The following is an 18,725-nucleotide window of genomic DNA, read 5'->3' on the forward strand; positions in this document are numbered from 1 at the left end:
GTAGGGAAAAATGCACATGCTCGCTGTCACAGAGGTGAATCAGACGAGAAGGCAATAAACCAAACTGCTACTAGACCAAAGTCTGGGGCTGCCACGTAACACGTGCAGAAGAGCAGCCACACTTTCGTAACCAGCATAATTCTGCGCTATTTTGAGACCTTTATCCTGAATCAGCTTCCAGGCAGTATACTGGCATGTTGAAACACAGCAGCAGGGTTTATCAGTTTATCTAAAGCTTAACTTGTCTGACATCCTAATATATAAGTGCATTTTAAAATGAAGAAAAAAACCTATCAATAAGAATTCTATTAAACAGCAGATGATATATTAGGTATTTAAAATACATGTGTACTCCTGTGCTGTGAATAATAGAGGCATATTATTTAAATACCAGGGAACTAGACTGAGAAATACCAGGCTTTACCAGATACATGATAAGCTTGAAAAGGACCATGATGGTCAGAAACATCTTCCCAGTATCATAACAGCATACTGAGGTGGCAGGCACAGACATCCACACACATCCACATGTGCTGAGCTGGGACACACCTACCTGAATGCTTTCCCCACTCAGTGTAGGTTGCAAGAAAGGAGAGGGAGAAAAACACTTATTTGCAAGTGTTGTCTATTCCTCTGCCAGTAACTATTTCCTCTGTGAAGCCGGCAGCAGCCCCAAAAGGTTGGCAGCAGCAAACACTGGCGATGTACAGCCCCATGTTTGACCTCAGCTGAACCAGGGCAAGGCTCACTCTTACCGAGGGCTGCTCCTCATGGGCTGGTTTCCATATGCCCTGAGCTGTCACCAGACTGCCTGCCACCAAGTGGCTGCCAGCCAGCGGTTGGTGGCAGTCACCACCAGCAATATGCAAAAAGATGGCCTCAGGATGCTGAAATGGCCTACAGCAGGCAGAGGGTAACTAATACAATACAGAAAAAGAATACTTAAATACCTGGAAAATGATGGTGAAATTCCTGTCTAATTGGTCTATGGCAGATATCCTAAAATCATCTGTTTGGAGTAACTTCTGTTATGCAGAACTTTTCTCTACCCAGACATTTAAAGCTATGATCAAGATTCTCCTTAAAATGTCACAGCTGCAGGTAGCTGAAATTTGGCTAAGGAGCCAACAGAAGTGGAAGTGGAACTTGGAAGAAGCACGATTATATTCCCACTTTCCATTTTCTTCCAGCCCTCTAGTCCCATCAGCTCAAGAGGTGCCAACTCTTTTAACAGAAGCATTTACAAAGAGCTCTCTTGTTCCCTGAACATCTTGATGTGCCTGAAGTGAATTTATGCTCTTTAAATAGACACCTTTGCACCTTCACTGCAATGGGAAAAGCCTAATGACACTCTGGTGCCTGATAGAAATTGTAGGTTTTCCAATGAAATGAGAGTAGTATTTTGTGAAAGGCATTTCGTGTGTCTGTTCTCCCCTTTATACTTCATAAGAAGTAGGGGAAAAGTAATTTTTCTTTTTTTTTCATTTTGTCTTACATGTCTGTGTGAACAGCAAGATAAAACCTTTTCTGATTACATCAGGGAAAAAAATTACCAGGCAAAATGCTGTCAAATGCAGAGTGACAACAAGAAAGGAGAACATGTGTCCCACTCGGGTGAAAAATACATTTCAGACAAAATTAGTTCTGTGGGTTTTTAATGTCCTTTAAAAAGGGGTAAATCCTACAGGATTATTGTCCCAGTACTTCTTGTCTACTCATTCACACCTGTGAAAACTAAATGCAAAAAAGTGACTTCACAACATTTGGGATAGTCAAGAAACAAAGTGTCTTCAGGATGAAACTGGATAGATCATGTTCATGTAGAAGAGGTCAAATTTCATTTTACTTAGATTACTGTAAACTGCAGAAGTATTTTCCAGCTGGTATGCTGTGACTTTTTCTAATTTATCTGATTGTAGCTTAGACATAGTTATCTTTGAGGAGCTATAGGCTTATACCAATATAATGCAGTACAGAACCATTTTCCTTTAAATTAATGCATGAAAAGTTAACCAGAAATTGTGCATTCAGCAACGGCAGGCACGGATTTGTGCACAGTTAGAAACCACCACTCAGAGCTGCAGGTGGCAAAGCAAGCAAAACAATGCAAACACTTCCATAAGAAAGAGAGAAACGTGGTCATTTGAGAACTCATTTTTTGGCAAAACATTGTGAAGCAAGGCTGGGGAACGTATTTCAGAAGATGAAAGAGCAACAGAATGTGTCTTTTTTCTAATCTATAATCGCTGATGTTTGGGGGTTTCTTCTTATTAAAAAAAAAACAAAACACAACACACAAATGCAATCCCTGGCTTCATTTTACCTTTTTCTTTCCCTCTGGTGCAGATGGGTGGGGATGAACATGAAGAAAACCGCAAGATCCCATTGAACAGATTCAGCATCCTCAAGGCAGAGCACGACCCTCTAAATGCTTAGACTTGGAGAATGTCCCCTTCTCACCTGGCCCTCTAAATGCTCAGCGTTTAGAGGGCCAAGCGAGAAGGGGACATTCTCTGAGTCTCACCCACTCCTCTGTCACCAGTCTGTCACCTCCTCCCGGCTACACACCACGCCAGCATCCTCCTCATGGGAGCAGTTGTGCGTGCCGACATCGGCGTGGCTGCACTCCAGCAGCGTCTTCTCCTGCCCGGAGCACTGGACATCATCCAGGAGAATGCGAAGGGAGCTCCCTTCCCCAAACTCTGCCTTCTTGCTGGCCCGCACCACGTAGGGGAAGCCCAGCTGGCGGCACACCACAGCGGCAGCAGCCGAGCTCCCGCCATCGTCACACACCGTGCCCCACTCACCGTTGATATAAACCTCCACCCGGCCCCGGCTGCGGCCCTGCTGCCCCACCAGCCGCACAGCCCCGTTCTGCAGCGGCCGCGCCGGGCCCGCGGGTTTCTTCTTCCTGCGCTGCCCCCTCCTCTCTCCCCCATTTCTGGGCTTGGGGGTCCTGCCTCTCGGTGCTGGGGTGGTGGATGTCCTGCTTCGGTTTGCTGCTGGGGCTTGGCTCACCCTGTCCACGGCCAGCGTGCGGGGGGTGCTGGGGTCTGCTCTGCCTCCCCGTGGGGCCTCGGTCGCGGTTCTTAACCGGGGACGTGGTGTTGGTGTTTTCATAATAAATGCTGTTGGGAGAAAACCCCAGGAAAGCATGAGACTGTCACTCTACAGATGCTTCTAAAAGGCAACTCTATGAAAACAGTGCTGATTTTTGACTCACTTAACTTGTTTCTTGGCATTTGCTTTATGATCCTGTTGAGAAGGAACAACAGTCCTGGTGAGCCAGTCTTTCCTCAGTGAGAAATGCTGGCTGCTTTTAGCTTGCAGAAAGGACTGCTGGGCTAAACGCCAGCAATTCAGCCTCTCCCAGGAAGGAAACCTTGCACCATCTCCAAGCTGTTCATTGGCAAAACCTCAGCCTGGCCACTGAAGGGTGGGCGCTGGAGTTTCAGAGTTGGAAGAGGAGTTCCCCACCCTACCCTTCTCCCCTGCTGAAAGCATTTTCAAGCCAGGCACTATTTCTGCTCTTCTCTTCATTACTAATGATTGGATCATTACCAGACCAGAGCGCTGGCCTCCCCACTGGGCCAGATGATTTATTCAGAGAACCTGAAATCAGGAACACTCAAAATCAATTCTCTCTGGCAACTGGAATGTGCAAAAGGAATGGAGTTGCCAGGAGAACACATAAAACAGGATTTGGAGTTGGCTTTTTTCTGCCTTATAAAAAAAAAAAGAAAAGAGCCTTGAATTCTGAAAAGCTGAAAATTCTTTGCTGTCACAGTTTCCAGCCATTACTGGACTTGCTTATTTACATGTGCTCTGTTTTTAGCTTAAAAATACATTTTAGCTTGTCAGAAGGAAGCAATTCAGAGTATCACTCTACTGAGCTGGGACAGTATCACATACATTTGCAAAGACATCATGACTTTTTGAATTGTATCCTAGATTTATCCATTCTTATTCATCATTTGCTTTGTAGTACAGAGATGAGGAAAAATATGACTGTATTGTGTATTGTGCATTTGTGCTTAAACCGAACCTCCAGAAGACAAACTCTTACAGAGGTTCAGTTTGTCCAACTAATGCTCTTCAGAGAGGAACCATGGCATTAAAATATTTCCCTTCTTTGGCAGCTGAGGTTCTGAAGGCAAGAAACAAATGTGAATACCTTACCTGGGCACACCTCAGTTGCTAGAGCCTGATCTGGCAAAGCACTTAAAAATCCTGGAACTCATATGATGACATGTAGGACTGCATGAAAGCTAATGGTCACCTGGGAGTGCTTTTCAACTCACTGCATCAAGTTGTTATTATATATTACTCTACATCAAGCTATTTATTAAATACATTTCCAACAAATGCACTTGTCTAGCTAATGCAAGCCTCAAGCCTTGGTCATTCTATTACACTCACACTAAACACTAATCAAAAGAGAAAAATATTTACAGCTACAAATCCTATTTGCATGCTTCTGAATCAAAATTTCCACGCTTGGTTTTCGCCTACACATTAGTTTAGTTGTTGAGACACTTAGCAGAATCTCTCCTACTGTTTCTAAGTTTTATTTTATGATGGAAACTACTTTGTAAACAAACCCGAAAGATTTAGTTATATGTGTAGTTTAAAAATCAGAACTTCAGACTTGCACAGAGAAAAATATATAAGCAGAAACAGAGAAAAAGCTGGTTGAACATGAATCAAACTAGTAATATTTGGAAACTGCATGCACAGCTTGCAAAGGAAATGTTTCTGAAGATGTGCTGAGTGCTCAGGCATGTCAACAGCTAATAATTAGCCTTACATCTTGTTCCACCTTAAAGACTCAATCTTGCAAGGTGCTGAGTGCCCTCATTCATCCCTGATGTCAAAGCTGTAGGAACTGTCAAGGACTCAAATGCAGTGTAACATGATTAATGTACTTAAAAATTAAATAAAAGTGTTCTGACATTAGAGATCCTATAGTAATATTAACTTCGTTACAAAGTTGTTAGAGTACTGCCTAGGTACTTACATGTGTAAACAAAATGCACAGGGGAAAAGGTGAGGGTGCCTAATCTCATTCGGAGATCCTAATAGCGTATTTAGGGTTTTGCATTTAACACAAATAGCCCTTGGCTTGCTGCAGATTCAGCTAGATCGTTGACTGCTCCAGCTTTAGTAGTACAATACTTACTTAATTCAGTATGAAGCAATCATCAAAAAACCCTGGAGGGTTTGGATAAGCCAAAAGTTCACCTGAATGGCTGATCGTGCTGATTCTTTGGGGAGCATTTTCTCATTGAATATTCTCTCACTTACAACTAACAATGACTCAGCCCTCAGCTTGCTCAATGAGCTATTTCCCAACCCTTCAGCCATCAATCATATCCTTCAGCTCCTGAACTGCTCCTCACTACCTGAAGGCACTGCAAAAACTCATATATTGCTGAAGAGCATGATTGTGCACAAGATTTCAGTACAGAAACAGTTACGGGGAAACGAAGTTGGCAGCAATGAAGGAGGTACAATGTAGGATGGGAAGGTGAGAACTTTCAGGGGCAGAAACTACAGCAAGGATCTCACATGGGCGGGAGAGGGGAAATACCTTATGCCTTATTGGAACCAACTCTTCAGATCCAGAACAGCTGGCAAGAATTAATTTTGAGGGTACTCTGAAGACTGAAGTTCTGGGTGGGCTCCACACATACAGAAATAGAGCGAGCCTGGAGTTTTCATGTGCTGCCAGCTTACATGCACCAATAATGAACACAACAGTGACACTTACTTTCCTTTGGCACAAACTGGATGAGTTTGCTTTTTACTTTCACTGGCAGCGGCTCAACTCGGCACTTTCCTGGTGGTGCTCTCCTGCAAAAAAAAGGACACATACAGTGCACAATTAATTCCCTTCCCCTGGCATCAGGAACTTTTGCTTGCTATTGTTTTCCAGTGCTCACTGGAAAAAAAAAGTCTCCTTAAATGATCCAAGTAATGTCCTACACTAGAAAACATACTTAAACAATCACATATCTCCACTATCAAAGTCTAAGTATTCACAAGGCAGTGGAGTCTTCTGGCTGTGTTTTCACTTGCTTTTGGTGAATCCATTAAGGAACTAAAGCATCAGCAGGTTCAAGCATTACAGAAAGATTAATCAAACTGAAAATAAAAATCACAAAACTAGACAGTATACGTTCAACAACTGACATAAAGATCATGTGTACAGAAGTTTTCACACTGTTTTCAGAGAAGCAAAATAAACCACTATTATTTATACATAAAGCCCAAACAAAAGACTAACTACAACAAAAGTAGTACCAAATATGCATTAGTTTTGAACAAGAACTCTGAGCGTCTCCCACAGAAGCTTCCTCTTAGTATGATACATTTTTTTCACACAAATTTAATGGTTACACTTGATGATCTTACAAGTCTTTTCCAACCAAAACAATCCTACGATTCTATAAATTTGTTTGCCATGGAGGTACACCTCATTTCAGAGAAGTTAGATCCAGTTCACTTTTTCCTACGCTGGTTGGGTCATTAACCTGCAGCCTTCTTCAGAGGTTTTCAAACTGGTTTAAAAATGCATGATGTTTGCATTTGAAGGGTATAATTCCTTTGTAATTAGAATTGTTTGCATTTGCATTTGCCTGTGGAAGGCAAAGAGCTCCATTCTCATCTAATGCCACAGGGATGTTCCCTACTTTTATGAATTTTCCTGTGAGTTTTTTTCTGTGCTCTAAGCACTAAGGAGAATTCTTTTTAAACTTAAACTTATGGCTGTTGTTTGAGTTCTGCTTGCTTTATTTTTGTAAAGGTTGCGTAATAGCAGCCTCTTAATACACCATTTACAGGAACATTTCCACTGTGTTAGATAATGGAAAATGCTCCTGACAGAAGAGACTCAGGCGAAAACATGCAGCAGCTCAGAGGGCCCTTCAACTTTGGGGTCTGGTTCCAGCATATGAAACAGAAAAGTGGTTTGGTTCAAAATGCTCTGATACCTAAAGCTGTAAATTTAATCTGTTTAAAATAAGTAAAAGCTACAAAAGTCTCAGTCTTCATGTCTGGCTAAAAGTATTTTGGTGTTCAGCCAGTAACAGTAATGCTTAAAAAACAGGAAGATGGAAAAACCAGCTATGTCTTCCCATAAAACACAGCTATTCCTTGCCTTGCCCAGTCTTAAGATACACACACGTGGGTCCCAGAAGGTGTAACAGTGGTTTTAGATCCTTGTGCAAACCATTTTCCTTTTTAAAAAGCACACACACAAAAAAGTACTTTTGGACATTCATTTCTGCTTTGCCCAAAAAAGCACTGCAGGTCACACTAGGATACCTTCAGCTGCAGCTGCCTGGGCATAGCAGATGCAGCCAGCTACAAATGATGGAGAGGAGCTGAGAATAAACACCCTAAGAAAAACTGCCTCCTTCTGGGCAGGAATCTAAAGAAACTTCCTGAGAAAGGCAACCTACCCACAAAATACTCCTTTACATTTCAGGAACAAATCTTCCAAGCCACATAACATCAACAGGCCCCAAAACAAGCAAGCTGGCAGTCACCATAACTGCAGGAGCAGAGCATACCCATGACAGGTTGCTTGAGCTGGTCCTTGATTAAGGGCCACAGAAGAGCCCAGTGTGGCAGAAGAGCTAGTTAGTCAGCATCATTCGTCACACCCACACCTAGACAGACTGCACTGTGCTTCGGCTTTGCAAGAAGAACATCTCATACCTAGAAGTGTCCACCACTTTGTACACCACTCCATGGGGAGCTGTGGCACTTGGTACACCAGTAGACATGAAGTAAAGTTCCCCTGTGAAAAAGAACCAAACACAGCCATGAAAACTCTGTGGAGCTTCTGTTCTGTACAGCACAAGAGCATTAACTCTGTATCACAGGTCAGAGAGTATCAGGAAACCTGGGACTGACATGTAGATCTGGCTACTGGAGGAAAAAAGGCAGGTTTGTATTTGAGTTTGTAGTGGGAGTTCATCTGCAATTCAGTGGCCTAAAATACTCTTAGTGAGTGGGAGTTTTTGCATATTGTCATGAAATATTGTTTTGACAAACTTCTACTGTGTGTCCAGCTGCCCAGACTTCAGCTGTCATCTGATCTGTGCCCTTTAACTTCGCTATCGCAAAAGGTGTCAAACCCCTTTGTCAAAATGAAAGGAAATTAAGACTGTTCACATTATCTTCTGCTCTTCTGAATGAAGTACTCCTTTGGGGTGAATTACAAGCTTTTACTCTTGCTTTCTTTAGCACACTCACAAAGTGAAACATATATAATGAGAAAGGCATTTGGCTCCTTCCTGATCTCCTGTGCTGCTGCAGGTCAAGCTCCTCTGGATGGTTCCAGGGCAGAAACCAGCCACCCTTGGCCACCCTCTGCTGGTTTCTTCCTTTTACTGGTGGGCTCCATTGACCACAGGCCAGAAGCGGCCTTGATCCAAACAGGGATGGGAAACACCTGGCACTACCTCTTGCAGTGCAGTGATGTGTGCTTCATACCCCATCCCTTTTTCCCAGAAATTATCAGGCAGAAATATGGATGAAGGGGCTATGAAGCACATAGGCTGTATCGTGTGCCCCACAGACACAGCACAGTGCCTGGGGTGTCCCTGACACATTCAGCTGCCTGGGGGCAGGGCTGCTGCTTTTACAGCACCTGTGCAGTGAGCCAAAAATAAGAATGTCTCCATCAAATAAACACATCCACTGCACCAGACAGATTAACATTCATGAGAGCAACAACCCCAAAAAACGAACACTTCCATGAAGAAAAGCTTGCTAAATAAACTGTGTGCTAAACTTGTAAAAAAGTATAGTGCCAGCACATCAAAAAGGTGCAAAGAAGACCGTTCACTGAAAAGAAAAAAAACTCACTGAACTGTTATGAGGAGATTTCTTTCCATTATAATAAAGCAAACACAAGGCAAATAATACCTCTGAGAACAGACTCCAGCCCAGCTTTCCACCCAGCTCTATTATACTTATGCATGAGAAGCCCAGGGCAAAGCAGGGTGGCAGCATTTCACCCTCCTCTGCACGTACTTTGCCTGCAGACGCAGGAAGAGGCAGACACCACTCATCAGGTGCATGAGCAAGGGCTGCACTTAGCAGCTTCATACCACACTTAGCAGCCTTAGCACTTGGCAGCTGATTTAAACTAAGTTATTCTGATTTTAGGATAAGATATCCTTCTCACCACAGCACTGTGAAACAGCTCTACCTTCCATTAAAGAAAACAGATTTTAACTAAAAAAAAAAAAAAAGATAAAATTCCCAAGTCAAACCTTTAATTTGGATGATTCACATTTCTGTGATAAAATTTGCACGTACATGCTATGCAACGGATGTTGCATATGTGCAACATTCACACCTGACATAAACTGTAGGAAAATCAGAGGTTTCAAAACTGGGTCATTATGGTAGTTGGCACTTGTGACTATGAGCTGGACACTCCCTGCTAGTGGGCAGAAAACAAACTCCTGCACTTTCAGGTGACACACAAGGTGCTTATCAACAGGGATAATCGTGACAGATCTTATCCTCTCCCTGTTCCCAGCCAGGGGCTGCACGCTCTGCCTGCCCTGCTGCAGGGCTGGGCAATTAACCACACCCTTGTGTGAACAAAGGAAGCAACCACCAGCTTCCACCCCAGAACTCTTTATATCCTCTTTTTCAAATTGCAGCAGCTCCATCCTAGAAAGCAAAATGTCTCCAGCCTTTAAAACACAGCTAGGTAAAGCTCCATTGAGACTACATCTTTCAGTCTTACGCCAGGCAAAATCCCAGCTGGCTCTAATAAAATCTGGAGTTAAGCAGCCTTCTGCTGATGGCTCACTCGAGACATAACGTCAGGCTTTTATTCTGTGTTACCTTGAGAGGTACAAATATTCCAGACCAGTGTAATTACTGTTCATTACATCTATTTCCCTGTGTCTGTTAATAATGTAAACAGGCTTCTTGACTAGCCAAGAGCAAGGTTTGCTCTCACTTGCATATCAGCTTCTTAGCCTCCCAGGGCCTGCATTCCCCATGGCATGGCACCATGAAGAATGAGGTTCCTTTTCTAAGCTGTGCTTTACTGTATTTGCCTCTCACTGTCCCCCACCCCTGCAGAGGGCAGGTGTGTGTGCAGCAGCACACCCAACACACCCAGGCTCAATCCTGCAGGGAACTGCCTATCCAGTTCCCCCTGCAGTCACTGTGTGGCACACTGGCCTCAAAATTAGGATTGTAGCCTTGGTTTGGTATTTGGGAGATGCTGAGGATCTCACTCACTAGTATTTTAAAGACTGAGAGACTCATGCTCTGCCTCACCACCACCCACTGCCTCCCAGGAGCCCTCTCTGACCCCTTCTCTGGTGTTTTAATACAAAGAGAAACCACAAATATGCCAGTCAGTGTATTATAAAGTTAAAAGATTACCCGCTTCATCTTCAGCAAAGGAGATGATGTATTGGTAATAGTTATTGATAAGCCCAGGAAACATGCACGTTTGTCCCGTCCCCATGCAGATCTCACTGTACTGCCACTCTCCAGTAGCATGATCCTCCTTCAAAGACATCAGGCGTCTGTAAGGCAAAACAGCACTTGCACCAAGCAAACAAGATGATTTATGAACATTTATCAGGACAGCTGAAAGGATGTTTAATGCTTCCTACCTGCTTTAGCTACTATAGCTCCTCTGATAAACAAGTTTGCTAATATTAAAGCACATGTATTATACCTCCCTGCAACACTTTGTCTTTTAAGGACAACACAAACACAAGCAAATATTATAATGGGACGGTTTAAGGCCTGTCAGACTGAGGAAACATTGCCAGAGATGTGCAGCTCTGCAGGCCCAGGACCAGTGGAACAGCTGGGGCAGCCAGAGTGGGGGCTGTGGGCGAGAGGCCTGGGGGATGCAGATACAGCAAAGACAGAGGAGGTGGGGGGAAAACATAACAGTCCCACGCCTGCCTCAGCACAGGTTTGCAGCAGACTCACTGTCAGACAATTTATTTTTTTCTTTCAGTATCTTCAGTGTCTGGAAACGTGGCAGAGTGGTTTTCATTAGGATATGTTAAAATGCTTTTTTACACCACTTCCAGGACTTTAAATGAACATAGCATAATTGCCTCTTTATCTGTCATGGCATGATGTGAATCAGCAACATGGAGGGCAGCTGGAATGCAAGGACTGCATTCCCACACAGTGCCATGGAATAAAGGTTATGCAAAACATGGCACATGAGCACCCTGTGAAGAGCAGTCAGGCTTTGCACAGTGCTCACAGGCAGCAAGTAGCAGTTGTTAAGTAGTGTCTTCAGTTGTTAAAGCTGTGTGAGGACTCATGGGCAGGTGTAGTATTGCTGGAGGACTTGGGCTGGGGGTATGTCTGAAGTATTTACTTACCCACTCATGAAATCACCAAATATGTACAGGCCATTCAGGTTGGGAAACTCACAACCCCGATAGACGTAGCCTCCTGTAACAGATTTTCCCATTTTGTGTGGATATGCATAAATTGGAAGCACATCATCTGTAGGGGATAAAAGATCTGTGACTTGCCTTGTTTTACACAATACAGAACAGCTGTTTATCTATATATTTCCAAGACTAGCACAATCAGATTCATCGAGCATCTTAGTTAAATGAACTGCCAGTGGAGTAATTTATTTTTATTTTCACCTTTTCAGAACCATATTCAATAGTCCTGTCTAGCTGGCTCTGCTACCCAAGGACAAGCCAGCTCAGAGAGACTGGTCACTGTTTCACTGGCAGTACAAGCTGAATTCCTGATTAGCTCTCATCACCCAAATGCCTCAGCGTTCTCCTCGGCCCTTCTCTCACTACAATCCAGCTTTGTCCTGCTTCTGGCCCATTTCTACACAGCCTGGCTGTGTTTGCTAGGAGTTTGCAGGTTACTCTTCAAGTCACTGCAACCATGCAGGAGATGTTTGCCCAATGCAGCTTTGTTTCGGTGGTGAAAGGGAACAGGAAAAGAAAAAAAAAGACAGATAACTCAGACTGTAAGCATGGATGAAAAACTATGTCAGATGTCAGCACCAATAGCTTCTGTTTCTCTGAAATAGGGGAGCTCGACCTGAACAGACCATCAAATATTTATGTTACAGCACAGTCAAGATGTAGTACTGGCATATTAATTGTAAAACTAAGTTATAACACATGAGAGTGGCAAAACAGAGGAAGATTTTGAGGGTCTTCATTGGATGCCTCCTCTTCCTTTTGAAACTCATGTGTTACAGGTACCTCCTCCTTGTGGTATCCACCCCTCCTCATCCTCACTGCCTTTCTCCCTGCCTAAGCAGCAGCTGCCTCAAGGAGCAAACCCAGCAGCTCTGCCACCAGGGAACTTGCACCAAGGGCATTTAATCTAAAGCAAGTGTTTTCTACGCTTCAGCTGTACTTACAATTTTAAAAGGGCTGTGACATTTCACTGTTCTAACAAAAAGGTCTCTAAAGGCAACAGAAATTATTCTGAATCCTTGGAGACCTCAATAAAGTGCTTGCTATGAACGCTCACGCAGGCACTGTCACACAGGAGAGCACTAAACAGGTTCTTTGACAAGTGCTTCAGCAAAGGGTCTGCAAAAAATCTGCTCCCTGCTCTCAAAATCTTTCTAAAAAGCACTTAATCACTGCCACTGTACTTGCAGCTAAGTTAATAAAAGGAAGTTAAACTAAGTTAATAAAAGGAAGGAATTTAAACAACACCACAAAGCACAGAGAAGAGAAAAATATCAGTCTCAGCTAGTGCAAATCAAAGCCAGGCCACTGCTCCCCTGGATCTCTAGGGAGACACTCCAGCACAAGAGATGGTCTGCATCAGACCTTCCAACACAATACACTCTGACTTCACATGTGCACTGGAATTTTGCTAGCCAGTAAACATCCTGACTCCAGGTTTGAAAAGTTAAAAAATAAAAAATAAGGTTATCCTTTTCAGCATAGCTAAATGAAACAAAAACACACTGTGCATTCAGTTACCTGCCAAGCAGACATTCTCCTTGACCAGCTTACACAGTATGTTTTGTTTTGTTCTTTTTTTAAAATAAGGACACTACTTGCGAGTTATGCAGAAAAATACAGCTTCTCCAAATTTTCCCCCCTTCTATAAGAAAACTTATTTTATGTGGAAAAGATGAAATTGTTTCCCTAAATCACAGAATCACCAAGCAATTTTACTAACAGCACAGATATTCCAGGAAAACATAAGCTAGCATGTTTCATTTTCCTCCTAACTCAAAGGTGGTAACATTTGGACTTTAAATATTCACCCCCAAGCCAGTTCCCTTATATAGTGAGTCAGTATAGATGTACATCTCAAAAATGCATGTTTTACAGCAGGCTTTGAAGGTAGGACTTAAAAATGATGGTGCAGAAAACTGCAGTGTGACACACAGGTAATTTAGAGAGGACACCTATTTACCCAGTGAAGAATTGGTGCAAAGGTTTTTATCGTAACAGCTGAATCCTTCCCTTGCCCGCCAGCCATAATTTTTCCCCTTCTCGACAATGTCAACCTCTTCATATTTATTCTGCCCCACATCTCCGCAGAAGAGCCGCCCTTTCCCCTCCTTGGTTTGAGGTTCACCCCTGTCGAACGAGCAGCGCCACATGTTCCTGACGCCGTAGGCAAAGACTTCGGGGCGAGCTGTGGGGTCGTTGACAAAAGGGTTGTCAGGAGGGATGCGGTACAGAGGCCCGTGGTCGTTGTTGTTCACATCGATCCGCAGCACTTTGCCCAGCAGGGCTGATCTGTATCGAGAGGAGAAATAAAACTAGACCTAATTTAAACATCAGAGATAGTTTGTTGTTTGGGGTTTTTTTAAGGACTAGGGGTTCCTTCTTTCTGGTTTGGAAAAGATGAGTCTTTCAATATCTCTGACAAAAACAACCACTTCAGGACTATTCAGACAGCATCCAGGTGGCACTGACTTCCCACAACCCGCTGCCCATGGATGCACACTGGTGGCTTGCAGCTGCCATAGTGTCAGTCTACTCTTCCCATATCATGGTGCAGAAAGCCAGTCTCCAAGCAGACAGCTGGAAGGCTCAGTGAGCTATTGCTGCTCACAGGAGGAAAAAGACACACCTTGATAATCTCCCCTAAGAAAACTGGAGTTGCACAGGAGGTCTGTGTGCCCATGTGTGTTCACAAGCATCAGCACGGGGGTTAGGGAAAAAGTAAACCCAAAAGAGAAAATCCTCCCTGATTTACCTCCTCCAGTTTCTCCCCTCAACTTCAGCGCAACAGGAGGGACACACACAAGGTTTTACAGGCTCTTACTTGTTCTGGGCATTTCCAAAGGTACCAAAAGGATCCCCAGCCATGCCTCCATCTCCAGTAAATATATAGAGATACCCATCATCTCCAAAGAGCAGCTGTCCTCCATTATGGTTGGAAGCAGGTTCTTCTATTTCCAGGATTATCCTAAGCAAAACCAGGGAGGAGGCATTACCTACTGCACAAGCTCTAAGCAGAGGGCAGAACAATGTCACTCCAATGTTGCCCTTGACACATGGAAGTGGCACAGATCAATTCAGATGCAAATTCCTCCATATCAATGTTACTAAATTTTGCTTGGACTTAACTGATTTTCTGACCTTGAACAATTCTATCATATTTTCTAGATTACAGAAACACCAAATTGTATGAAAAGGAAAATCTGGGAAATCACATGACAGAATATGCATTTAACTAATTGTACTTCTGCTCTGATTCTTCCATCCTCCTTGTTAAAGTTCTTTATTTTTTCGCTTTTTCCTTTTTTAAAGAAAAGGCCTCTCAGCTCAAATCCAATTGTAAACTGCAACAGAAAGGACTCCAGTCCATGTGCGTATTTGTACAGTATTTGGCACAACAATGACAGATTATTTCAAGGTGAACCTAAAACTTTTCAAACATTAAGTAACACTTAAATTATGAAAGACAGAAGAATACTTAAATGATAATTACATACACAGGACTTCATGAGCTTAAACAGTGAATAAAAGAGCTCCACCAAAAAAAGCAACATTTTGACAAAGGTTATTCAAAGCAGTACAAACAACTTTTAACTGTTTTAAAACAGAACTCACTCCTACTTTTATTTAGTTTACACACATGGCACCCCTTTTGTAGCAAGAAAAGGGTTCAATATATAAAAGTATAACTTTATAGAAAGGTAAAGTCACATACACATGCAGTGGAGGTTCCCAGATATAATAACAGAAGTTAATTTTACTCCAGCTTCTAAAAAAGTCCAGATTTCATGCTGATAGTGCCTCTTAATAGCTGCAAAACCCAAATTGTAATAAACACTTACACCACCTAATGCTTGGCGAGTTTTTTTCCCTTCTGCAAGTACTGATAGTTTGTGATCAGGTTGTAAATCGTGGGAAGGAAACCAACTATGTAATTATTCTGTCACCTGCTGCTAAACATCACCACCTCTGAGGGAAGGTAACTGCACAAGCACACAGACTACAGCTGGCAGCAGGAGCTGGGGAGGATCCTGTATGGATACAAAGCCTCAGCCCTCCAAAGAAGACATTGAGCAAAACTCTGTGGACAAACAGACACACACCTTCCTGCAAAGGCAATGCACACCATGTGCCAGGTCCCTCTTGGGCAGGATCTCAGGATGAAGTCAGTGGGAGCTGTGCCTACACAAGCACAACAGGACTACAATTTTGTTTTCTTAAGCTTTTGCCATAATAACCATGAGCTAAATAAGCACAGAAAATGTTATAAATGTAGAGCCTGAGGATTTTTAAACAAGACGGCTCTTGGGCCCTGACATCTGCAGGTTTTACCTCCTTGCTTTCCTGAGGACCACATTTAAATTCCTCTCACCTGCCATCTACAGTGCTGGTTACACTGAATTGCTGTAATTGCTTTATAAACCAGCATTCCCTTTCTATCATTAGGCTATGTGTATTTTGAGCCAGAATCATCCACTGCTGAATATTTGGAAAGCCCTAACATAACCCGTGTAACAAAGCAAAAATCTAAACATTAGTAACATTCAAGGGACTCTTGAAACAGTGGTTCTATTATGTGGTTCTGCAACGGGTTATAAACCAATAGACTGACTCCACTAACAAATCTCTCATTATCTGTGCAAATGGATGTGGATCAAACCCAGGATCAGAATAAAACAAATTAAATTTCCAAACAAAATGCACTCAGTAATGGCACAGAGGTTTGCATTTTATTTAATTTTATATTAAAATTATAATATCACAAGCTTGAGCTGTCATTCCATAATGAAATGTGGGATCGAATCCATCTTTGGTCCAGTAATAATAAATTTGTTTATACTTATTTTGCAAATCCTTGGCTTTGGAAAGAATTCCACTCATGCTTTGCAAAAGTCTATTTTAAAGATTTTTATCCTATTTTTAGGTTATTTTTAAGCCTATTAGGTTTTTACCCTATTTTAAAGGGTAATAATTACAATACCAATTTAAAAAAGCCCTCAACCAAAAGCGAAATGCCAAAATCCTAACTGTAAATAATATTTCATCAATATTCAGTTAAATCTTCTGATATACCAGAGCTGAGAAATGTAAATGTTTTATCCCTGAGCACCTGCAGCTCATCCATGGAGGGCATGCACATTCTCTGTCTCAGTATGTTAGATGTGGACTCGGACTAACTTGCTACCACACTGGAATGTGAGAACAATATAAAGCTAAGTAAGTCTCATTCATTAATAGCCTTTAAAAATGCACAAGCTGCCCTATAAGATCAGAAATACATTTGCGAGAGAAACGTGTGTACAATACCTTTCAGAACTATGGTCCAAAGCATTCATGTCAGCAGGAGAAATTCTGAACTCACTGATTCGGATTCTCTCTTCATAACGAACTTCAACTGAATAGTAGACATACACTTTACCATTAAATTTGAATTTGGGATGGAAGACAATACATAGAAACCCTCTCTCGTCTCCTTCCCAAGGTGAGGTCAGTACAGCTTCACTGATGTTCAGAAACGGCTTCTCAAGCCTGGATCGATCGGGGAGGTAGGTCCACACCAGCCCAACCTGCTCTGCAATGAAGAACCTGTGGGTGCCATCGTTGGCGTGCACCATTGCCACGGGATTGCGCAGCCCGTTGGCGACCTCCGTGAGGCAGAGCTGGAGACAGCCCTCCGCGTCAGCAGTCACCAACCCCAGGTTTTGGTTAAGGTTGTGGTTAGCCAGCAGGTGTGGAAAACAGTAGTCTGTGTCCTCCAAGGACAGGTAGCGGCAGAACTTTGCCGCGTTGTTCTCTAGTGCAATTAGCTCTGGGTCTGCTGAGAGAAAGCGAAATATGGAGCGGCATTTTCGCCACACTTGCAGGCAATAGTCTTGGCAAAGTCCTGGTATCGTCCGCACGGGGGTAGAGGGATCCTCTGCATCGTACAAGTGGGCTGCATATGGCGAACATTCCTAGAGGGAGAGAGAAAAGCCTCGAACCATTTCTTGGACCGGATCTGAAACAGCTGAGCAGCAATACTAATTGGAGAAATTTCACCTTAATTACAACATATGTTGTGGTTTATTCTGAAGATACATTAACAGAGGAAAAGATCTTAGAAAGGAAGTTTATCTCTGCATTAACGGAAATGATCTTCAATATTCCTGGTGAAATTGCCTTCCTCATGCTGTTATTAATTTACTCCAACTGTAGCACTAACACATGAAAAACAGAGATTACACAAATCTTGCTGCATCACCCCAGTAGAGAGTACTGGGGGAAAATGAGTCTTTTCTATCTTGGATGCTCTGACTTTATCAGTCAGATTCACCACAGCACAGCAGTGAAACCAAGAAGTTAGCTAAGAAAATTCAGGTCTTGTATCTCCAGGTTGAGGAGGGAATGGGAAAGGTCAGTGAGATGAAAGCCTGTGACCACCATACCTTGTCATCCAACAATCCAGACCTGCACCTCAAACACAGCTGTGATTTAGAAGTTGGGAGGAGCAAGATGAGAAAGTGTAGAAGTAAAGGAGATGGACACCCATGCTTTGCACAGCACAGTGCTCCCAGTCCTGGGATGCTATCACTGCATACACCAGCCTTGCTCAGGTCTTGCTGCCTTTGCTGGTGGATTTTTGCCTACAGACACATGATATACCTGATTAGAAGTGGTGAAATGAAGCTCATGATTATGACACTGGTCACCAAGTTCTGCAAGAGATGCTCTGGCTACAGGGTTTCAGACTGTGAGCACCAAGGGATCATAACCCAGACAAGGTTCACTGGCAGTGGCTGCAGCACAACCCTGGTGTATGGAAGGTGCAGCTTTGGAAATGTGCCTAAGGACTGAATCAAGTTAACAAAGTTAATTGTATTCTCCACTTTGAGAACTCTGACTAGCATATTTCTCTTATGTAAAAAGCCACTGCAATCCAGTAAAACTGTCTGTAAATTACAAACTGACCAAAGTGACTCAGTTCTGTTTTGCAAGGACTTTTCCTTGTAATAAACATGCACTACTTTCCAGTTGTAATGCATCTTCCCGACAAGCATCTCTAAAGTGCTCTTCAAATAACATAACATGACTCAGTGGAGGCTCAGCTCCTTTCACAGGGCAGATAAATAACTGAGGCAGGAAAGGCAGGAGGAGAAACTATCCCTCTTGAATAAATTCTGCATTTTTTAATTTCTAGATTGAATTTCTTCCAAGCAAAGCCAGCTCAGTTAAAAAAAAAATTATATATATATATATATATATATATAGGGGGCT

General features: G+C 42.8%; 1 protein-coding gene across 1 annotated transcript in view; it reads right to left on the reverse strand.

Moving 5' to 3' along the window:
* Positions 1–2,535: 2,535 nt before the first annotated feature.
* HHIPL1 (HHIP-like 1) overlaps positions 2,536–18,725 on the reverse strand; it is a 47,738-nt gene continuing 31,548 nt past the window's right edge. The window contains exons 3-10 of the mRNA XM_009998033.1: positions 16,779–17,425; positions 14,296–14,439; positions 13,435–13,763; positions 11,397–11,523; positions 10,426–10,571; positions 7,723–7,804; positions 5,771–5,853; positions 2,536–3,128 (exon numbers count right to left, since the gene is read on the reverse strand). Coding sequence (XP_009996335.1) covers positions 2,536–3,128; positions 5,771–5,853; positions 7,723–7,804; positions 10,426–10,571; positions 11,397–11,523; positions 13,435–13,763; positions 14,296–14,439; positions 16,779–17,425 — 2,151 coding nt within the window. The remainder of the gene's footprint in view (positions 3,129–5,770; positions 5,854–7,722; positions 7,805–10,425; positions 10,572–11,396; positions 11,524–13,434; positions 13,764–14,295; positions 14,440–16,778; positions 17,426–18,725) is intronic.

This window comes from Chaetura pelagica, unplaced genomic scaffold (assembly GCF_000747805.2).
Source record: "Chaetura pelagica isolate M959 unplaced genomic scaffold, ChaPel_1.0 scaffold354, whole genome shotgun sequence".
Lineage (NCBI taxonomy): Eukaryota > Metazoa > Chordata > Aves > Apodiformes > Apodidae > Chaetura > Chaetura pelagica.